Raw genomic sequence first — 25,622 nt, 5'->3', positions numbered from 1 at the left:
TACGAAACAACTTTTTCTTAAGATTTTGTAAGACGCCAAACTGCAATGTATGCTTATGAACCAAACAAACATGTAGGTTTTCTAAACAAAACCTTAAGCAATCCAATTTTTTTGTAGTAGTATAAGATGAATATAATGACCTGAAATCTCATATAATAACATAAACACTTGTATTACCTCATGAAAGAAAGAATCATATAACTCTTGTTACCTATTATGACTAGTAGCTAGTAATACAGGCACAAGCATGATATCAGAATTGAAAAAGTTCCATGTCCCAATTAAAGTCATCAGTCTGCTATACAATATTCACTAGTTTCATGACTCATTTGACTTCCTAAGTATGATTCTAAGTTTGATAGCTACTAATATTAGCTTCCTTAAATATCAAAGATACATGATACATGAATTTAATATCATACCTTCTTTAATAAGGCTCAAACAACATTGATATAAGGATTTTGCTAAACGTAGCCCTTAGGGCTACGTTTAAGCTTACCATTTTTAAGATTACAAACTTTGTTGAATTAATTACGGACGGAGTATAAATATTCGTTTTTAGTATCGAATTTCCTTAATCATCCAACAAACATTAGACCTTCATACCCTTCACACATAACGATAAATCGACTGTATGACCCCGTACAGTCAACTAATTATACAAAATTTCGGAGTGATCACTATATACACCCTATATTTTACTATCAACTTACTGAAAGCAATATCATATAGTTTCAATAATTTAACTGAAAACAAACTATACTAAATACATATCAATTAGCAAGTCCAAAATGTAATATGAACTCTCATACCTCTTCTCACGAGAGATTTGTTACTTCGTTGTTTGATACCAATAAGAGTACCTATATCATCAAAGTAAGCACTAATTACATTACCACATCACATTATTGACAGATTGACTTATTGTTGCAACTTTGATTAAAAACATTACCACATATGTATATACATATATGTACATATAGTACTACTTAATACAACAAAACATTATGAGATAACAAATAAACTCACAGGTTCAGCTCCTAGCTTTATCACAACCAAAGAGTAGGGATGGCAATGGATACCCGATCCAGTGGATATCCATCCGATCCACCCGATTATTCGTGGATATGGACGATCTAAATGGATATGGATATGGATGTGGATGGAAAAATTTCATCCATGGATGAACCCGCTTTCACCCGAAATAACTAAATATATAAATTTATCACTCAGATTAGTATCATTTATGTAGTGATATTTCATTAATTATATTCATATTCATCTTTCTTTATATTTTCTCTAAATATATAACTTTCTTCTTATATTTTGTTGTGTTTAAATAATCAAATGTATTTATCGTACTTTGGTGGTTCAAATGTGATTCCATGTAACCAAAAGTAAGCAACTTACATGTCGATATCTTTACACGTTTAATAGGTTATCTATTGAATATTTGTTATATAGATTAGTAAAATGTGACTTTCGGTCGCATAAACTATTAAAAATATTACTTTTGATCGTATATAGTGAACCACCGCTTATAATTGTTAAAAATAAAATAAATTTAAATGGATATGGATAATTATCCATTAACCCGCTTCACCCGACGAATATGGATATGGATGGATGAAAAGTAAAAAAACTAAATGGATATGGATATGGATACGGCCTCACCCGATCCATATCCGATCCATTGTCATCCCTACCAAAGAGACACCTTCCCTATTTGAGTCAGTATCTATATTTCTTTAACTTGCAGTTACTTGTGTTTTGTTTAAGCTAAATGCAGTCCTAAACTCAAAAAAATGTAGTACAAACCATTACCACGCACAACGGTGACTAAATCGATGCTACGAGTCAAAATACGTCTATTCACAATTCTGACATTTTTGCACCAAACACCAAACACCACGCACAACGCACCGTTAGTGGTGCTTGGTGCGAGTTTGTAAGGAAAAATGTATGTCTCGCTGAAAATCTCGTACACACGCATCATGTACAGACTTACACGCATCATGCGTGCCGCGTGAACTTACAACGTTTCTTGCAATTTCGAATTTTTAATAACATATTATTAAAGACTTCAATTAAAACCCACTGAAAATCTTTGGGCAAGCGTTAGAAGATGGAATACCTCGTCCAGAATTCTCAATCTAAAATCACAGGCAAGATTACATCTGAAAAAAAGGTATACTAAAATTCGCAGGTCAAATTCCAACACATCTGGCTCAAACAATACCAAATCAAAAGGCAGCGATGCAATTTCAGAAAACTCAGTCCATTATGAAGAAATTGGTGCGATCTTGGGTCTATCCAAGAAACAAGGTTCTTGCCAATAATCAGGTCCATTTTTCGTGCTTTTATTAATCTTTTTTTTTAATGAAGATAATTTCACTAAACATTAGAGGATTAGGGCTAGATGATAAAAACAAATTAAAATTAAATTGGTTCAAAAGAGTTTGCAATCGAGAAAAACCAAATTTCATCGCTTTACAGGAAACTAAGTGCCAAAACTTTCCAGAATTCTTGATTGAAAAATTTTGGGGAAATTCGGATTATAAATATTGTTGCAAAAAGGCCAAAGGGGATTCGGGTGGGTTACTTATGGTTTGGGATCCTAATTTGTTTATTACTAATCATATTGTTGAACGTGAGACCTTTATTGCGATAAAAGGTATGTGGAAAAGTGTAGGTGAAGAACTGATTCTCATAAACATATATGGACCACATAACGACGAAGGCAAAAAACAAATGTGAACGATCTTAAAGAGGTCATGAATTATGACGGAGCAATGTGGATGATTTTTGGCGATTTCAATGAAGTAAGGTTTGCTTCCGAAAGGAAAAATACCTTCTTCTTTAAAAATAGGGCCAAATGGTTCAATGATTTCATAAAAGAGGGCAATATGATCGATGTTCCTCTCGGTGGTCGGTTATATACTAGGATTAGTGATAATGGCCACAAGTTTAGTAAGTTGGATAGATTTCTCATTTCTGAAAATGTGTTAGAAAATTGGCCAAATTTGAATGCGGTTGTGCTCGATAAGAAATATACGGATCATTGCCCGATAATGTTAAAAGAGGGTAACATTGACTTTGGACCAAAACCGATCAAAGTCTTCGATGAATGGACAAATCACAAAGATGCACCGGATATTGTTAGAAAAGCATGGAACACAGATGTCAATGGGTGGAAACCTGACTATATCTTCCGCGAAAAATTGAAACAGGTCAAAATGGAACTTAAGAAATGGTACTCCACTTCACAATGCAAATTAAAAGGAGATATTGATGAGCTCACAAAGTTGGTAAAAGATTGAGAGATCAAGGCAGAATCGGCCGATTTAAGTGGAGATGAATTGCTTGAGTGGAACATGGTTCGAGAAAATCTTCTTCAAAAGGAAAAAAATCAAACCGAAATGTTGAAACAAAAGGCAAGATATAAATGGGCTTTAGAAGGTGATGAAAATAGTAAATTTTTCCACTCTTGTATTAGGAAGCCCAACACAAAAACAATATTCACGAAGTTAATGTCAATGGTGTTTGGACAACCGACCCCGCAGCAATCAAAACCGAAGCTCATAAGTTTTTCGAGAATCTATTCTCTTCTAACCAAAAAGATAGTCTTCGGCTTGAGAACTGGAATGGTCACAGAATTGACAAAGTACTTGCAGATAAGCTAGAAGAGGAATTTTCTGAACACAAAACTCTCGAGGCGATAAAAAGTTGTGGAAAAAACAAAGCACCGGGCCCCGACGGATTCAATCTATTATTCTATGTCAAATTTTGGGAAATAATCAAAGGGGGCCTCATGAGGGCGATCACTTGGTTCTGGAGAACAGGTACGATTTCAAATGGATGCAACGCCTCCTTCATCACGCTTATCCCAAAGGTAAAAGATCCATTAAATTTCTCTAATTTTCGGCCTATAAGTCTTATAAATAGTTATTACAAAATTATATCTAAAATCATGGCTAATAGAATTAGGAAAGTCATTCCGAATTTAATTGGTGACGAACAAAGTGCATTTATAAGTGACAGAAACATATTAGATGGCATTTTAATTGCTTTAGAAACGGTAGACGAGCTAAAAGGGAAAAAACAAAAAAGTTTTATCTTTAAAGTAGACTTTGAAAAGGCTTTTGATTGTGTAAACTGGGATTTCCTAACGAAAATTATGAGTGTCATGGGGTTCAGGTGCAAATGGATAAAGTGGGTCAACGCGTGTCTAACCTCAACCTCCATTTCGATTTTAATAAATGGTTCTCCAACCGAACAATTTTTTCCAAAACGGGGGGTACGACAAGGTGATCCTCTCTCACCTTTTCTCTTTATTATTGCTAGTGAAGGCTTAAATTACTTACTCAACAAATCATTAAAATAAAAATTAATCAGCGGGGTTAAAGTGGGCAAAGATAATGTCACTGTGTCACACCTACAATACTTGGATGACACGATAATCTTTGGTAATTGGAATAAAAGGGATGTCAGAAACACACTCAAAATCCTAAAATGTTTTGAAGACTTATTCGGTCTTAAAATTAACCTAAACAAGTGTAAGACCCAAATATTTATTGTACATAATGTATTTAAGGTGTACGATGTGTGTATGGAGTGTGCACAGCATGTAGGTGTTGCTTGCTCGATCATCGAAGGAAACTGGACGTTGTCTGAAGTGACATGGTGTGTACGTATCTTTTCAACCCCAAATAAAGTTTGGGTTGATGTTTCAAAGCCTTACCATTGGAAAGAAAATCTTATTACGTTTCCAACGATATTTGGTTCATCGAAAACGGAGCTACGGTCAAAAAGTTATGGCCAAAACAAGTTACTAAAAACTGATCTGAAGGGTGGGGCGGCGCGCCACCTATTGGAGCGGCGCGCCAAATGCTGCTGAGGCAATTTTCAGCATTTTTAAAAGGTTTAAATGAAGGGTACTTTGGTCTTTTCACTTGGGGTCGGTTTGGGGTCATCAAAACTGATCCTTTGATCAGTTTGGATCACATTTTCACTCATCAAACACTCCCAACCTTATCTAGTGAGAGAGTGAGGGTTTTAGAGAGAGAGAGGTGGATTTGGAGAAGAAGGAGGCGAATTCTCATCAAAGCTCAGGTTTTAAAGTTGTTCCTCTCGTTCTTGGCTACGCGGTGATAGTATTGGTAAGCTCAAACTCCGAATTTCATTTATTTGATTTGATATTCAAGTTAGGGTTTTGGGTTAGTTTGTTGTAAAACCCTTTTAGATGATGAAATGGGTTTAGTGATGCTAGTAATCGGGTTTATTGTTAATTGTTGGTGGATTTTGGGTTGGTGAACTAATTGGCCATGTTTAGAACTTGAAATTGGGTTTAATCACTTAAGTTAGTGATTATGGAAGTATTGAAACCCATTTAAGATTATTTGGTTGACTAATTTTGACTTTGGGTCAAATTAGGGTTTGGTGGTGATTATGACCCAATTGGCGATTTAATGAGGTTTATAAACTTAAAATGGATTAAGTTGAAGTATAAAATCAAGTTAAATGTGTTTTGGTGTCAAAACATGTAAATGGTGAGATTTTGACCTTATGGGTCAAAATTAGGGTTTAAGTGTCATTTTGGGCAAGATAGGTGTTTAACACCTATGATCGGGTTTAATTGGCGTATTAGGACCATTCTCACTTGTGTTAGTGATTATTGGTTAGTTTGGGCACGGTTTGTGCTTGAAAGTGCATTTGGGTCTAAATGGCACTAAGTGACGAATTGGGTTGATTTGTAAATCCACTCTAAGTGTATTGTTGTAATTATGATAATGGAATAGGTATTTTCCATTGGCGAGTTGCGGATTATTTGGAAGCTTTCTTCAAGACTTCAAGGTGAGTGTTAATATCCTATATGCCTATGTATGTGTAGGATGGGTGCGGGTCGGGTGAAGGGGTTCTCGGTTATAGAGCTCACTTCTCATATAGGTGGAATTGTGGGACTTGTGTATAGGTCCAATTGGCACGGTTGTGCGTTTTGGGTGACCACCTTGGCGAGGTGCACACCTTGTGTGTACGTTATCACATGGGCGTGTGATGTGGATTATAACCCCAATGACGAAGGGTTAATATTGTGAGTGGAATGAGTATACATATGTGTAAATAATGTATTTACTTGTATGAGGTTCGATGTGGGTTTAAGTTCGGGCGATCGATACCACATCGGGTCAATATATGATATGGGTTTAAAGTTCGGGCGTTCGATACCATGTTATATATGTGTGTGTGGGCGTGTAGTGTGGGTTTAAAGTTCGGGCGTTCGATACCACATACACGTGACGGGTGGGTTTAAAGTTCGGGCGTTCGATACCACCCAGGGGTTAGTGATATATTTCCTTGTACACTAATGGTTGTTGGGAACACCGATGGGAAATTCGAAGTACCATTCCCTTGTGTTATTGGTTAACCATGGTTATTGTGTTGTAAGCGTGAGTCTTTTATATTGTTCGAGTCATATTTGTATATATATTGTTGTATTGTTGTGATGTAGGTAATCCCTCCGGGTGTAACTCTTTGGCATTGTTCACCTCGTCGTTGGTGAACTTATTTTGTGGTTGTATCTTTAGCTTGTTGCTTAGTGACTACGGTATGCTTAGTTTAGCTTGCCTTATTCTTGGATGTTGCGGTATGCGGTATTTGTTTATCTTTGTGGCGTGTCCATTTTATACATATATATGTATGTAGTATATTATCACTCACTAAGCGTTAGCTTACCCTCTCGTTGTTGACTTTTTTTTATAGATTTGCATGGATGCGGTGGCTCGGGTAAGCGGGGACTAGTGGACTTGCGTAGTTGCTTTAGAAGGCTTGCTTTTGGAACGTTTAGGATTGGGTAGCGTATCCCCAATCGCCATGCTCGGCTTTATTGTGTATTTAAAGTCTTGTGGTCGAAAATTGTATTTTGGTACTTAAAGGGTAATTCGGGTCAATGTGGGCCCCGCTTCGTAAAACTTATTTTATTAATGGAACGTGCTAGTTTTTATATATTGAACATGTGGTTAAAAGCCTTTTGCCTAAATATGTCGGGAACTAGTTAAACATTTTCGCGTTTAAGAACTTTTTGGACAGTCCACTTTGGCGCGCCGCGCGGCCTATATGGTGCGCCGCGCAACATGCTGTTCAGGAATTTTTTTTTATTTTGCAGTTTTCACGTGGTTTTGTCGTGGGATGGTTTGAGTTGTTACAAGTGGTATCAGAGCATGGTCTAAGGGATTTAGGTGACTTGAGATAGGTGCCTAGACTTAGAATTTTCTGTGTGCTTAATTTGTTGCGGGACTTGTAGGAGTACGGGTCGAAATGGGTTTAGTTAGTGCCTTGTTTATAGGTTGACTAACGTTTATATTAGTAATGCGGATATTATTAATATACTGTTGTGTTGTGTTAATAATTCTCGCGTGTGTTTGTACCGCGTAGAATTTTGGTTATGTTTGTTTATATCATCGAGCGAGCCGGTCGTTGTACTAACAAGTGGATGCGGCGTGTGTGCGTAATAAGGACTTGCAAACCTTATTACGGGTGCAAATCGCGTCTAACAAGTGATGTACGACGAGTGTTTAGCAAGATGGGGCGGTGTTGTGCGTGCAGTTTTATACGTTCGAGGACTAATCGTTTTGCATTTTGAGATTGACGACGCGAAACGAGATCGAGGCGAATGACGCGGAGTTTAACGCTAGGGTTGTGGCCGCCGTTGCGGAGCAAATGAGAGCGTTTCGAGAAGAAATGGATAAGAAGTATTCCGAACTTCAAAGTAATGGTGAAATGGAGCGTTATCTTAAGAGCTTCATGAGGACTAAACCCCCGATATACGACGGGAAACCGGATCCTTTGGTAAGCACAACTTGGATTTCGGACGTCGAAGGGTGTTTCCGTACTATTGATTGCCCTCCCGAGAGAAAGACGAGACTCGCTACGAGTTTGTTACGGGGTAGGGCGATGGATTGGTTGGATGGTAAGATTGATCTTGACGGTGGCGAAACGTTTATGGCCTTATCGTGGGACGAGTTTAAGGAGGAATTCTTCGAGGAGTTCCGAACTTCGGCCGATTTGTGGGAATTGCGTAATGAGTTGCGAAACTTGCGACAAGGATCTATGGATTTGAGTACTCTCAAGACGACCTTTATGGCGAAGGCTCGTTTTTGTCCGGAGTATTTGGGAAGTGATCGTTTGTTAATGGGGGATTTCTATCGGACTTTGAATGACGACTTGAAAAGTAAAATTAGTCGTGGTCAAGCGAAATCGTTTTCGGAATTATTCGACTTGGCTAGGGGTTTCGAGTCGCATACACGATCGAAGAAGGGTGAGACTTCAAGGGAGAGAAGGGTTGTTTCTTATGGTGCTCCGAGTAAGAGGACTAAGGGTCCGAGTGTGAGCACGGGTGGTACGCGGACGAGTATATCGAATTCTAGCGCGTCTAGATGTTACAATGGTGGCATGAGGGGTCACAAGTCTTGGGAAAGTTCGATGCCATTTGAGTTTGAGTTGTTAAATGCCTTGTGTTGTGCATATTGTTGTTATGGGTGACGTTCCTAATGGAAGTACCCTATGGTGACGTTTGATTGTCGGGCGAAGGGCGTAAGACTTGGTGCAACCAAGCGTTCCTTAGTATTTGGGAAATGTTTCTACCAAGCCATGGAAATGGTTTTGGTGTTCGATTGTTAAGCGCGTGTTCGCTATTATGTTGAAGTGATGAACCAAGAGGTTCGTCGAGTGGTTGGAACCCTTGAGATCAAGTGTTTTGAATCTCGATGTATGTTAGTAATGGAGTCTATATGACGCGACATTAGGTGCCTCTTCTATACCTACTAGCATGGTGTTCGACTCCGATTGTGTTATGGTTACATTGTGCTTAGGGTACCGGGAGAAGCCCTTAGGTACACGAGTGACTAGGAGAAATTTGACAAACTAAAGCAATTGGATGATCGCGAGGGTATAGTTTGTGTAATTTATGGTACACTTTTCGTTCGAAGTGTTTAAGGATAGATTAAGATCCTTGGTAGGCTCAAGGATTGGAGCAAGATGTGGTGATGGGTCGTGTGAGCCCAAATAGTTGGTAAAGTCTACATTTGGTAGCACTGTACGGTGGTACGAGTTGTGGATATGAAATGTAGTTCCAAGTGGGGGAGTTACACTCCCGCACGAGGAGACCTTGGGGTGAGAATTCGGATAATGCTTGTAGTGACCCGGAAATTTCCGATCAAATTTAAACTTTAACCTTTATATTATTCCGACACGATAAGCAAAGTTGGTCAAGTTGAATCTCAAAAAGTTTAAAACTGTGTTCATACATTCATTTAACCTCGACCAGATTCCAACGATTCACGAACCATTATATAATTGGTTATGAATATATATGTATATATGTATGTGTGTGTGTATGTGTGTGTATATATATATATATATATATATATATATATATATATATATATATATATATATATAAACGTTGACAAGGTATTAAATATGCAATACTTTACATGAACGTATTTGTTTCAATATAAATTTATCGACAGAATTAGAAGATAATATCAAATGATTGATTTATCAGATATATTGCGTTATGATTAAGGGTCTCTGTTGAGAGGCCCACTTTGAATTAGGAAACCTTTTCTTTTAACGGTATTCGGAATAAATGGTAAAGTAATTTACATGTGAGAACAAAGTGTCACTTATTGGGAGTTAGACAAAAGTTAGTGGAGAATTGAATTCCATAATACTTGATTGATCTATTTTTCAAACGTGCGAAAACGTTTATCGATATAATAGAACTTATTTATTAAAATGTCTTTGCTTAAATAACATAAGTAGGAATTATTGTTATAAATGATATTATTATTATATATTACATAATAATTTCTATCATTATCATTAGTAATGATAATATTTGTATTATTATTATTTATAATATTAAAGTGTATTATTATTATATTTACATTATTAATAAGATTAATTATAATCTATAAATATAATTATATAACAGTATATACAGGTTATAATTAAATACATAAATATATAGATACAAATAAATACATGTATACAAATAAGATTACGTATTCTGATTTATATCATTATCAAACTATGTTGTAAAGTGTTTTATAACAGCAACTTGGTACGATTTAAACCCAATTAGTCTTGGTAACAAACAGTTTCAGTTTTGTTCGATTGATCTTTTTCCTAAAAGTTCCTCTGACAGGATTTGGAATTGTCGAGTCAATCAAACAAACAAATAAACGATAATTTAGTTGAGTTGATTACATTTACATCTGTTAACCTCTATGTAGTACTCCACTATCACCAACAATGATAACCACAAAACCATATAATTAATCACCACTTTCAACAAATAAACCCACACCATCGAAACCGCGCAAACCGCCATTTAATTGTGACTTTGGTCATGGTATCGTTGCAACAGGTTGATACTACAACCATTGAATCACCACCACCAAGACACCTCAAACAACCTGCAAACACCTTCGGTTATTATTACAACCGAGCACCTCGATTATCCAAACAGCATCAAATCTTGTTGTTTCCTTTCTCGTTGAAAGGCTCGGCCAAAGAACACCCACTTGTTGCTAAATGCGATCCGGTACAGCTGCAACTTGTTATTTATTCACGACCCAAAAACAACGAAACACATCTTTAGTGTTTTCTTGTATCCTGTCCGGAACACTCTCACCATACAACCACAACCTGCACCACCCTCATCCTTCAAACTCTCTTTCTTCTGACATTCATTAGACTACAAACACTCATCACTTTCGCCATATTTTTTTTCTATTTATATTCCAACTCCAACCGTCATCCCACCATCTTGATTCATCATCGTTGAAACTAACACAAGCAATCACCATGAAGCCGCTACTACTGCTTGTTTCTGCCTTCAGTTTAAAATAATGATGGACGTTAACGATGAACCGAAAGCCATGGTTAATAATGGTCGCAACTGGAGTTGTTCTGATCAGACATGCCACTGTGCTTCTTCGTTCCAGTTTTCTCGTCACTGATTTGCTGCTACAACAGCAGTACACTTCTTTTTTGGATTAATAAAGATGAGTTCTTTAGTGGTAAGAAAACAGATTTGAATTTATGAAACACACACATATTAGTTGAGTTATAATGAAAGACAGATGTAAAGCACTTTAATAAAGTTGAGTATCCAAGGAACACTAGTGCATGCATGGGATTCACATTTATATATAATATTAATTGTGTAACAAAATAATGATAAAAGGATGGACGATTAAACAGAACCGGGACCATGCTTTTTAAACGGCTAACTCAGTTGGAGCCGAATGAAGTTGAGATCCAACATATGCTCGTCTGATAAGCCAAATTTCCGTTTCCTATTAGTGGGCTTATGACGATTTTCTATCGGGCTCATCATTTTACAATTGGACCGTATAGTTCTATTGGACTTTATCTTTGGACTTGCTAATGGAGCAAGAAGTCGAAGCTGTGGAAGGATAAAGGTTACAGCGAATTAGTTTAAGTTGATAATTATAGTAGTAAAAGATTATAATGATGATGATAAATGGTAATTATAAAATGATATAAATTCGATGATGATGATAGTTTATGATAAGCGTGATGTATGATGGTACTATGATGCACGATGATCACGAAAGTGATCCTGATTAGAATAACCACCAAAGTGATGGTGTACGATTAGATGATGATAATGATAATACCTTAAGAGAATGATGATGATAGAATAGAGGTGTTAGTGGTGATGATTATGATATGACTGTGATAATGAATGATGATGGATTTGGTTTGGTCTCTGATCGAATTGATTTTTAAGAAAGAAGAAAAACAGTTATCAGGCATTTTGTTTTAGAAACACATAGCGTAATGGTTAAGGATGTATTCGTGTTAGCGGAACGTCGCGGGTTCATACCCGGACTTGGGCATTTTTATAGGACATCATCTTTGAGGTAGATATTTAATTTATTTACTTATCATTAATATTATTCTTATCATTCTTATCATTATAGTTATTAAAATAAATGTTAGTATTATTAGTAAAATCATTATTTTTATAATATTATTAGTAGTATTATTATCATTATCATTATCATTAATATTATTATTATTATTAATATTATTATTATTATGATTACTATTTTTATATTAACAATATTATTACAACAAATAAATATAATTTTTTTGGTGTAAGAGTATATATATTATAACTACCATAATATTACATATAATTATATATAGGAAGATTATTTATATAAATAATTACATATAACAAATTATTAATTTTAAATATAATATTAAGTTATATAAATATTAACTATTTTAAATACATACAAATTAAATATATAGGATATCTAATTTAAGATATAATATATGGATTTATTTGATTATAATTATATGTGTTAATAAATACATAAATGATATAGGTTCGTGAATCTGAGGCCAACCCTACACTTGTTCAATGATGTTATATGTATTTTTACTACGAAATACAGTATGGTGAGTTTCATTTGCCTTTTTACCCTTTACATATTTTTGGGCTGAGAATACATGCGCAACTTTTATAACTGTTTTACGAAATAGACACAAGTAATCGAAACTACATTCTATGTTGAATTTATCGAACCGAATATACCCCTTTTTAGCTTGGTAGCCTAAGAATTAGGGAACGTACACCCTAATTGACGCGAATCCTAAAGATAGATCTATCGGGCCCAACGAGCCCCATCCAAAGTACCGGATGTTTTAGTACTTCGATTTTAATCAGGTCCGAGGTAGTTCCGGAATGATTGGGGATATTCTATATGCATCTTGTTAATGTCGGTTACCAGGTGTTCGACATATGAATGATTTTTATCTCCGCCGTTTGCGAAATGCCGGATTTTGAGATAGTTATTATGAAAAATGAAATCTTGTGGTCTATTAAAATGATGAAAATGAAATGATTTTGATAAACTGATGAACTCACTAACCTTTTGGTTGACACTTGAAAGCATGTTTATTCTCAGGTTTGAAAGAAGTCTTCCGTTGTGCATTAGCTCATTTTAAGGATATTACTTGGAGTCATTCATGACATATTTCAAAAGACGTTGCAATCGAGTCGTTGAAGTTCATTAGAGATTATTATTAAGTAAATGACAGATTAGGTCATTTATAGTTGGATATTATGAAATGGTATGCATATTTGTCAACTTTCGATGTAAATGAAAGTTTGTCTTTTAAAACGAATGCAATGTTTGTAAAATGTATCATATAGAGGTCAAGTACCTCGCGATGAAATCAACTATCATGAACCGTTTGTAATCGATATGGACTTCGTCCGGATGGATTAAGAGCGGTCCTTTCAGTTGGTATCAGAGCGGTGGTCTTAGCGAACCAGGTATGCATTAGTGTGTCTAACAGGTAGTTGTTAGGATGCATTAGTGAGTCTGGACTTAAACCGTGTCTGCATGTCAAAATTTTTGCTTATCATTTTGTGTCGAAAATCATCTACTTATCATCCGTAGGAAATTACCTGCTTATCATTCTTAGTCTAGACACATCTTACTGCATTGATTGCATGAACAGTTATAGACAAAATTCATATCTTAGCGTATCTGCTAACTCATATCTTAGCGTATCTGTTACTGTAGACTTTACCTGACACGTTTCCTTAAATCCCTTCGTAATCTACGGGATCTTCTGTACTATGCATTGGTATTCTATGTAATTAGAATATCATCTGATATCCGAAAATCATTTCATATCGAAAAATCCTTTATTCAACCGTACGCAATGGAACTCACAACTAGTTCAAGTCCCTCGGATTCCGATATGGAGTCCCACTCCAACTCCGAAAGCAGCGTCACCAGAATGAATTAAACAATCAGCCATCCCCAATTCATCTGATGAATTCGTAGTCAGCTTAATCAATGGCGACGAAAAGAAAGCGATACTTTTCATCAACCAAATTTCCTTCTTGGCGATGAACTTGAAGCACTCACCGGCGAACCAATCCGAAACACCATTTTCACCCTTATTGCCCGAATATCTCGCCATGATTATATGCTATCTCAAATTCTAAACCTTATCCACTCGCTCGTTCCTACTGACAATCATCCCGGAATAATATAAGAAGTCAACGAACTTTGCGCTTGAGTAATCAATGTGGAGAATAGGGTGCAAAACTTACCAGCTTCAGCAACATCAACAGTACCACCATCACCAACAGCAACATCCGCATCCCACACCTCAACATCACAATCTGTTCCACGAACATCAACATCATACGCACCATAGATACTAAGGAGTACCAACATCAATGAACGATGAAGTATTGACCCATAACTTCATTAATATTCTGCGAAGAATATGTGGATCCTAATAAGTTTTAGAGATTACTTATTCTAGCTCAAATCAAAAATCATATGAGTTTAATATCATATTAACTCATTAAATCCATGATTACATCTGAAGAAAATATATATGTATATATGTTTTCATAAAGATTGTAATTAAAAATTCTTTTGTACAAACTGTTAATGGTGAAATTTAACGGGTAGCTAATACCCGAGGAATATTTAGATTCCACATTAATAAGTTACACTGTACATTCTTCGAATCTGATTCAACAATCATTTACTATCCTACTTACATCCACAGATATATGAATCCGTTCACCACAGAATAACCATTTCCATTCAAATTTCATATTTGGATTTTGACCTATCAGAATCCAACAAGTGGCATAATGAAGAGAACATTTGACGGAATAAAATTTGTTAGAAACAAACAAATTGACTATGAGAAATTTTGTTAAGAATCCACGCTAACAAAATCCTAGATAACTGTTCCTAGCTAACTGTGGACTAATCAACTGAGGACTACCAACAGTGGACAATTAAAATGAATTAAAATATCAATTATAACATATGAAACTAATTATTCTTCAAGCTTGCCACTTGATTTCATCTTAAACCTCATTTGTGTCTTGACAATTACAATCTACGTTCAAACCTTTCACGAATCTTGGAAACACCTCAATCGAGAGGATGATCCAACTACACGTATCCGTGTCAGATCTTTTAGCATTGTTATTACCGAAAATAACTTTGCAATTCCTTCTCAAATTAGCCAATTTTGTGACAGCTCCAGCAAATCAACTTCAAGTTATTTATTTGAATAAACCCTATTATAAAGATTACCCCTTCATCATCGTTACCGGGGAACCGTTTATATTCCACCACATTAGCATTAAACTTACCAGCAACTTCACTACTCATTGACTTAAGTCTCTCCGAAGAACCATTATAGTTGTTCGTTAAAACCTATTCATATACTCATTCACATCTTATAACGAGAATTGCCATACCAATTACCGAGAATCCGCAATCTGTATTTCGAATCTCGTAACGTTTCTACATCAACAGTTATATATATACATATAACCTTTAGAATTATGATCTTCCATTCTGAAATTATGAAAAGCACTCTAGCTTACGAATCAGATCTCTGAGTTCTGAAAAATGAATCAAGCAAACCAGGAAGGAGACCAAGGACAAATACAAGGACCAAACCCTGTATTTAAAGAATCCTGATGATTCTGTTTTCGAGGAAATATTTAGCGATTACCTTACTCCTCAATCGCTCTAAATCATTGTGAATGAAATTCTTCATCACACTTTGAATCTAAAATTCTACGATATTATCGTATCTTTCCTTATAAATATCCTCAATATTTCTGAAGAAATCTTCATAAATATTCTTGTCCGATATTAATAATCTCTCCACGCTATCTGTATTATATCATAAAAGGAAACTGTTTTAGTTTCTATATTCTATAAATCTTTGAATTTAAATTATGAATGTTTTTGAAGTAGTGTTGGGAACTGATGCATGAATTAGTATAATATAATTACACTTGATCAACGTAATTATATTACAGTAATTCATGCTGAGTTTCTAATGAAACGTGATGATTCACAGTACCATCATCATTTGCAATTTACACGACTCCTACATTCTACCCAATCTCTAAACATATTAAGAACATATCTTATTGTTAGTTCTATCTTTTCTGATATTCTGGTAATTTGTCAAATCAAGATCGTGCCATTACGATTTATTTCTGAGAACATTAACTATGTACATTTAAAAATCCATACCTATGAATTCTGGACCATTATTCGCTTGAATTGAAGTCGGGAAGAGGAGACAAAAGTATGGAACTATTGAATATAAAAGAAAATATAAAGCTCGACAACAACACATAACTTACAAACCGTGTATATCAATGTTTATCGCAACATAAAGACACGAGAGAATTAAAAACACTATAACCCCAAGGGCGAAGTAGAAGAAAGCAGATTCCTCCGGTGGAAGTTGAAAAAGGAGAATGATTGTGGCGATAGTCAGGATAAGGACAAGGATCAGAACTGGATTAAGCATTTTCACAATCTATGAATTTGGGAAATGAGTATAGGAGGGATAAAAGTAATGGAACGGAAGAAGTTCATTTATAGTAAAATATCCGACAAAGCAATCAAAACGAATGATCGCATTTAAAGCGGATCCTAATTCCCTTGATTAACGAAGAATCAAATCTTATTACAAAGATTTTCTCCAAATCTCTTGAACTTGGGAAATCAATCCTATCTACGTCAAAAGATATGACGAATCTATACCTACTCATTTCACTCTTTGGTGACAGCTTCACTCGTACTCTTCATAAAATCAAATGGTTTTATCCATATTACTCAATAAATGATCAAACTCTATCTATCAACTCATATTCGTCATGAAAACATTTTTATTGTTAACCATGACCACCTCACTCAAATTTCGGGACGAAATTTCTTTTAACGGGTAGGTACTGTAGTGACCCGGAAATTTCCGATCAAATTTAAACTTTAACCTTTATATTATTCCGACACGATAAGCAAAGTTGGTCAAGTTGAATATCAAAAAGTTTAAAACTGTGTTCATACATTCATTTAACCTCGACCAAATTCCAACGATTCACGAACCATTATATAATTGGTTATGAATATATATGTATATATGTATGTGTGTGTATATGTGTGTGTGTATATATATATATATATATATATATATATATATATATATATATATATATATATATATATATATATATATATATATATAAACGTTGACAAGGTATTAAATATGCAATACTTTACATGAACGTATTTGTTTCAATATAAATTTATCGACAGAATTAGAAGATAATATCAAATGATTGATTTATCAGATATATTGCGTTATGATTAAGGGTCTCTGTTGAGAGGCCCACTTTGAATTAGGAAACCTTTTCTTTTAACGGTATTCGGAATAAATGGTAAAGTAATTTACATGTGAGAACAAAGTGTCACTTATTGGGAGTTAGACAAAAGTTAGTGGAGAATTGAATTCCATAATACTTGATTGATCTATTTTTCAAACGTGCGAAAACGTTTATCGATATAATAGAACTTATTTATTAAAATGTCTTTGCTTAAATAACATAAGTAGGAATTATTGTTATAAATGATATTATTATTATATATTACATAATAATTTCTATCATTATCATTAGTAATGATAATATTTGTATTATTATTATTTATAATATTAAAGTGTATTATTATTATATTTACATTATTAATAAGATTAATTATAATCTATAAATATAATTATATAACAGTATATACAGGTTATAATTAAATACATAAATATATAGATACAAATAAATACATGTATACAAATAAGATTACGTATTCTGATTTATATCATTATCAAACTATGTTGTAAAGTGTTTTATAACAGCAACTTGGTATGATTTAAACCCAATTAGTCTTGGTAACAAACAGTTTCAGTTTTGTTCGATTGATCTTTTTCCTAAAAGTTCCTCTGACAGGATTTGGAATTGTCGAGTCAATCAAACAAACAAATAAACGATAATTTAGTTGAGTTGATTACATTTACATCTGTTAACCTCTATGTAGTACTCCACTATCACCAACAATGATAACCACAAAACCATATAATTAATCACCACTTTCAACAAATAAACCCACACCATCGAAACCGCGCAAACCGCCATTTAATTGTGACTTTGGTCATGGTATCGTTGCAACAGGTTGATACTACAACCATTGAATCACCACCACCAAGACACCTCAAACAACCTGCAAACACCTTCGGTTATTATTACAACCGAGCACCTCGATTATCCAAACAGCATCAAATCTTGTTGTTTCCTTTCTCGTTGAAAGGCTCGGCCAAAGAACACCCACTTGTTGCTAAATGCGATCCGGTACAGCTGCAACTTGTTATTTATTCACGACCCAAAAACAACGAAACACATCTTTAGTGTTTTCTTGTATCCTGTCCGGAACACTCTCACCATACAACCACAACCTGCACCACCCTCATCCTTCAAACTCTCTTTCTTCTGACATTCATTAGACTACAAACACTCATCACTTTCGCCATATATTTTTTTCTGTTTATATTCCAACTCCAACCGTCATCCCACCATCTTGATTCATCATCGTTGAAACTAACACAAGCAATCACCATGAAGCCGCTACTACTGTTTGTTTCTGCCTTCAGTTTAAAATAATGATGGACGTTAACGATGAACCGAAAGCCATGGTTATTAATGGTCGCAACTGGAGTTGTTCTGATCAGACATGCCACTGTGCTTCTTCGTTCCAGTTTTCTCGTCACTGATTTGCTGCTACAACAGCAGTACACTTCTTTTTTGGATTAATAAAGATGAGTTCTTTAGTGGTAAGAAAACAGATTTGAATTTATGAAACACACACATATTAGTTGAGTTATAATGAAAGACAGATGTAAAGCACTTTAATAAAGTTGAGTATCCAAGGAACACTAGTGCATGCGTGGGATTCACATTTATATATAATATTAATTGTGTAACAAAATAATGATAAAAGGATGGACGATTAAACAGAACCGGGACCATGCTTTTTAAACGGCTAACTCAGTTGGAGCCGAATGAAGTTGAGATCCAACATATGCTCGTCTGATAAGCCAAATTTCCGTTTCCTATTAGTGGGCTTATGACGATTTTCTATCGGGCTCATCATTTTACAATTGGACCGTATAGTTCTATTGGACTTTATCTTTGGACTTGCTAATGGAGCAAGAAGTCGAAGCTGTGGAAGGATAAAGGTTACAGTGAATTAGTTTAAGTTGATAATTATAGTAGTAAAAGATTATAATGATGATGATAAATGGTAATTATAAAATGATATAAATTCGATGATGATGATAGTTTATGATAAGCGTGATGTATGATGGTACTATGATGCACGATGATCACGAAATTGATCCTGATTAGAATAACCACCAAAGTGATGGTGTACGATTAGATGATGATAATGATAATACCTTAAGAGAATGATGATGATAGAATAGAGGTGTTAGTGATGATGATTAAGATATGACTGTGATAATGAATGATGATGGATTTGGTTTGGTCTCTGATCGAATTGATTTTTAAGAAAGAAGAAAAACAGTTATCAGGCATTTTGTTTTAGAAACACATAGCGTAATGGTTAAGGATGTATTCGTGTTAGCGGAACGTCGCGGGTTCATACCCGGACTTGGGCATTTTTATAGGACATCATCTTTGAGGTAGATATTTAATTTATTTACTTATCATTAATATTATTCTTATCATTCTTATCATTATAGTTATTAAAATAAATGTTAGTATTATTAGTAAAATCATTATTTTTATAATATTATTAGTAGTATTATTATCATTATCATTATCATTAATATTATTATTATTATTATTATGATTACTATTTTTATATTAACAATATTATTACAACAAATAAATATTTTTTTTGGTGTAAGAGTATATATATTATAACTACCATAATATTACATATAATTATATATAGGAAGATTATTTATATAAATAATTACATATAACAAATTATTAATTTTAAATATAATATTAAGTTATATAAATATTAACTATTTTAAATACATACAAATTAAATATATAGGATATCTAATTTAAGATATAATATATGGATTTATTTGATTATAATTATATGTGTTAATAAATACATAAATGATATAGGTTCGTGAATCTGAGGCCAACCCTACACTTGTTCAATGATGTTATATGTATTTTTACTACGAAATACAGTATGGTGAGTTTCATTTGCCTTTTTACCCTTTACATATTTTTGGGCTGAGAATACATGCGCAACTTTTATAACTGTTTTACGAAATAGACACAAGTAATCGAAACTACATTCTATGTTGAATTTATCGAACCGAATATACCCCTTTTTAGCTTGGTAGCCTAAGAATTAGGGAACGTACACCCTAATTGACGCGAATCCTAAAGATAGATCTATCGGGCCCAACGAGCCCCATCCAAAGTACCGGATGTTTTAGTACTTCGATTTTAATCAGGTCCGAGGTAGTTCCGGAATGATTGGGGATATTCTATATGCATCTTGTTAATGTCGGTTACCAGGTGTGCGACATATGAATGATTTTTATCTCTGCCTTTTGCGAAATGCCGGATTTTGAGATAGTTATTATGAAAAATGAAATCTTGTGGTCTATTAAAATGATGAAAATGAAATGATTTTGATAAACTGATGAACTCACCAGCCTTTTGGTTGACACTTGAAAGCATGTTTATTCTCAGGTTTGAAAGAAATCTTCCGCTGTGCATTAGCTCATTTTAAGGATATTACTTGGAGTCATTCATGACATATTTCAAAAGACGTTGCATTCGAGTCGTTGAAGTTCATTAGAGATTATTATTAAGTAAATGACAGATTAGGTCATTTATAGTTGGATATTATGAAATGGTATGCATATTTGTCAACTTTCGATGTAAATGAAAGTTTGTCTTTTAAAACGAATGCAATGTTTGTAAAATGTATCATATAAAGGTCAAGTACCTCGCGATGAAATCAACTATCATGAACCGTTTGTAATCGATATGGACTTCGTCCGGATGGATTAGGAGTGGTCCTTTCAATGCTTATGGTAGATTCGAAACTTATGTTGGGACCTAGTTATGATCAGTTTGTGGTAGAGTACAACTTCGGTTAAATTGTACTTATGGTTTGGATTTAAATTATCACCGAGGTGATAATGTGGTAAATCTCGTTGAGTGGTAATGGACGTGTTTGATGAGCAAGATGAGATCCCTCGGTTAAGGGATGTGCGTGACAGATTCTCCTTTAGGGAATTATTGTTTTGTGCCTATGCGCGATATAGGTGGTGCTTGTTCGATTGTGATGGCGATGTTCGCGTGTGCGGGAGATTCCAAGTTGAGTGGAATGATTCTATGTGTGCGTATATACTTAGTTTGTTTGTTGTATTGTGGCAAGTGCTATCCAATTGCGAGGATTCACTTTTCGCTGGCCACGGTTGGAATGTGATAAGTAGTAAGTGTCATCCGTTAGGATTCGCTTTTCTTTGGCTACTCATTAGTGTGTGGAACGCGTTTTCCGTTAGGGATCGTTTTGGTTTGGCCATGTGTGAGGCATGTGACGAGTGATTAACGTTTGACCTATCGCTCTTCGTCGGCCAACATAGAGTCGGATGTCGACATTGCGTATTGTTGTCGTTGTGTGAATTACTGGTTGTTTTATACACCGGTAGTGTGGTCGTGAGGACCATGTTGTGGGATTAGTGATGTGATAGCCGTGTTTCGCTCACATGTTGTTACGGGTGTGACAATAGTCGACTTTGTACATCTTAGGTTAGCGTTGCCATAGTCGTTTTGGGCGCTTTTGGTTTTAGTCATTGCTTATGATGTTAGGATAGTGGCGTATTGGTTATATTGCGCACTACAAAGGATGTTTAGAGGTAAGTGTATGTAATAACCCGTCCTTATCCACCTGGACGAAATCATCAACATCTGGTTCCATTGCGAGGTACTCTCCTAAATATGCCAGGCATGACTCCATGTAATGTCTTTAAAATGAGCAAAATGCACAGCGGAAGACTTAATTCGTACCTGAGAATAAACATGCTTTAAAGTGTCAACCAAAAGGTTGGTGAGTTCATAGGTTTATCATAACAATCATTTCCATTATTTTAATAGACCACAAGATTTCATATTTATAAACATAATACACTCGCAAGTGTATGAAAAAGTCGTTGAGCACTTGGTAACCATACTTAACATTTAAATCACAGCAGCATATTCTTAAATAAACCCTACACCGTACCAAATGTAGTAACAAAACGAAGTACTGTGCAACCGTTTAAAACTGGTCGTCCAGCCCGGTTGGGGTTGTCAGGCCCGATAGATCTATCAACAGGATTCGTGTTTACGCTCCTCACGTAAATATTAGCTACCAAGTATAAAGAAATATGTCATGGTACAACTCAACGTAGAAGGTATTTTAAGTACTTGTGTCTATTTCGTAAAACATTTGTAAAAGCAGCGCATGTATTCTCAGTTCCAAAAATATATATTGCAAAAGCAATTAAAAAGGAAGCAAATGAAACTCACCTAATGTATTTTGTAGTAAAAATACATATGACTATATTGAACAATGCAGGGTTGGCCTCAGATTCACGAACCTATATCATTTATATATATATTAACACCTGTAATTGTAATCGAATAACTTATATATTGTTAATGATATACTGGTTAAATTATAGGTTATATGTATTAGATATAGTTTTATGTAACTAATTGTTAATTGATAAAATAATGTTAGTAATAATAAATAAAAGATTGTATTATTTTATGATAATAATAATAATGATAATACTTAAAATAGTTATAGTAATAAAGGTAGTTTTGATCATAAAAAGGATAATAAATTTTTTTTTTTAATAAAAATGATAAAAATAATTATTAGTAATGATAATATTAAAAATGATTGTTTTAATAATAATAATAATAATAATAATAATAATAATAATAATAATAATAATAATAATAATAATAATAATAATAATAATAATAATAATAGTAATAATAATGATAATCTAATATAGATAATAATAAAACTACCTTTAAGGAAACAAGCTAAAAAGAAACATCAATGCACGAGCTTGAACTCGCGAGACTTCTCGCTTATCCATTAAACCTCCTAACCATTACGCTGTCCATTACTTTTCTGTTTTAATTTCCAACTCGATTCTATTAAACCAATATTGTTTCTTCTTCTTCATTTATCAATTATCATTAACATAACCATAACCATTCATGACATTAACATTTAATCACCTATCAAAACCTCCATATTTTATCAAGAACACTTTCATTAACCCCACTCCCATGTTATCTTCCATTATTTATCTTATTTTTCATCATAAAAAAATATGAAGTAGGAGCAGCCTAGTACAAATTCATTGAGCACTTGGGTTGTTAACATGGCCCAACAAAAATTCCAATCTAGTTCTCGGCCCAACAGAGGTTGATACACCTAAACGGCCCAACATGCTATGAAATGGATTTGAAATTCACGGCCCAACAAGTGGTTCATAAATAAAATAAGGAACCGTAAAAGAAAGTTGTCTTTGGATTCCATTACACGTCCCTTTATCTAATCCCCATGTCACGTTCCATTATAAAAAAAATCAAATCAAACAAATATCCGTTGGAAAAGAAAGAACATGTAACCTCTATTTTTTTTTTAATTATAAAGGGAGTTAGTGGGTTTTGTACATAGTTGTCTGCTATATTGCAACCCAAGATCCATTATATTACACAACACTCAATTAGTTGTATCTCTATCACAATTTAAACTTAAATAGAACAACTGTTTCGTCAAATAGGGAACGGCAGCAAAACAGCGTCTATAAGTGTTGGTTTGAGGTGGTAACGGCAAAAAGGAGAACCGGTCAGCAGTTGATGAGTTCATGGTGTTTGAAGGTGATGAAGTGGTGGTTGTGGGGTGGTGATTCGAATAGTAGGGTGGCAGAGAAAAAAAAAAAAAAATGTTTGGGTTTAGTTAATTACGATAGAAGATTAGTAGTAGCAGAAGTGCACTTGTAGGTGGTTTTGGTGTGGACAGGAAGTAGATAATTGGTGACAGTGATTGTTCCCGGTGGTGTGATGGTTATACATGGTTCACGAAAAAAAAAATATATAGAGGGAGAGTAGAGAGAGACGAGGTAGAATGGGTGGCGATATAGCTTGTAGAGTTGTGGTGGAGTTTGGTGGTTAAATGGGTTCACCAATCCGAAAAACAAGAAGGAAAGGTGGTTGTTCATGGTTGTGGGTGATGGAATGAGATGGTGGATGGTGAGGGTAGGGTGGCGTAGATGATGATTTTAAGATGGCAAAGTGGTGCAAGAAGATGGTGATTGTGATGCTTACGACGGTTGTAGAATTGGAAGAGAACGAGAGATGGTAGTGTTTTGCAAAGAAGAATGATGCATTTTTGGGTGGTTTAAAAAGTGTGATTAAGATGTGAAACATAAAGGTCAGATTCAATTGGAATATTATGTGCTGGCAACCACAAATCGAGTGAAAGGACAGAAAAAAATATATATATATATATATATGTATATATATATATATATATATATATATATTATAAGGTGATTGTGATCTAAAACGGATCTTGGCATTTGACATGTGAATTCGATATTTAACAAATTTTTAGCCAGAAGACAAAATAAATAAGGCTTGATAGTAATTTTAAACAGAACTTGATTTGTATGGAAATGACGAGTTTAATCTAATAGATAAATTGAAAAGATCATATAGCGATTTGTAACAACTTTTGTAGTTATATGTGTTTGATTTATATTAAATAAATATATTAATGTTAATAAAAATGTTGTTAATAATAATTACAATAATAATGATATTAGTTATAAAAATAATAATAATAATAATAATGATTATTAAATTTTATTTAAACGATAATAATATTAATAATAATAATATCACTATAACCATTTAATGTTAATACACACATAACTATTTACACACAATTATTTGTGAAACGTCGGGAATGGTCAAAGGAATATACGAAACACTTCAAAATTTTTGAGACTCAACCTAACAGACTTTGCTTATCATGTTGAAATTACACTATCGTATCGAGAGTTTGGTTTAAAATTAGTCGAAATTTTCCGGGTCGTTACAGTACCCACCCGTTAAAGAAATTTCGTCCCCGAAATTTGAGTGAGGTCGTCATGGATAACCATAAAAATGTTTTCATGACGTATATGAGTTGATAAATAAAGTTTTATCATCATGGAGTAATATAGATTGAATGATTTGATTATGTGAAGCGTACGAGTGAAGCTACCACAAAAGAGTGAAAAGTTTTGTCTTAACTTTTGACGTAGTCATGGTGGATTCCCGAAATTTAAGGAAATCTTCTAATCAGAAAGAAAATGTGATAGCACGATTTATTAGCAACTGTTGAAATTACGGAAGAACAGAATTATCAAAGAAATAATTCCGTGATATGCTTAGAGATTAAGTAGAATGAAAGAGTCGTGTAACATGATACATGATGAGGGTAAGATCTTGTGAACCATCATCACATTCCATTAGAAATTTAGCATGACTTACTGTAATATACCCACGTTGGCCCGGCGTCATTATATTATACTAACTCATGCTTCAATTCCCTACACTTCTCCAA

The 25,622-nt window shown here is 34.3% G+C and overlaps 1 protein-coding gene across 1 annotated transcript in view; it reads left to right on the top strand.

The window, feature by feature from the left end:
* The first annotated feature begins 2,774 nt into the window (after window positions 1-2,774).
* Window positions 2,775-25,622, top strand: part of LOC139877283 (uncharacterized) — a 32,516-nt gene continuing 9,668 nt past the window's right edge. The window contains exons 1-2 of the mRNA XM_071864689.1: window positions 2,775-3,308; window positions 3,497-3,842. Of these exons, the coding sequence (XP_071720790.1) occupies window positions 2,775-3,308; window positions 3,497-3,842 (880 nt within the window). The remainder of the gene's footprint in view (window positions 3,309-3,496; window positions 3,843-25,622) is intronic.

Source organism: Rutidosis leptorrhynchoides, chromosome 11, assembly GCF_046630445.1.
Source record: "Rutidosis leptorrhynchoides isolate AG116_Rl617_1_P2 chromosome 11, CSIRO_AGI_Rlap_v1, whole genome shotgun sequence".
In the NCBI taxonomy this organism is placed as follows: Eukaryota; Viridiplantae; Streptophyta; class Magnoliopsida; order Asterales; family Asteraceae; genus Rutidosis; species Rutidosis leptorrhynchoides.
The sequence above is the reverse complement of the archived record's forward strand: the minus strand, read 5'-3'. Positions and strand labels throughout refer to the sequence as shown.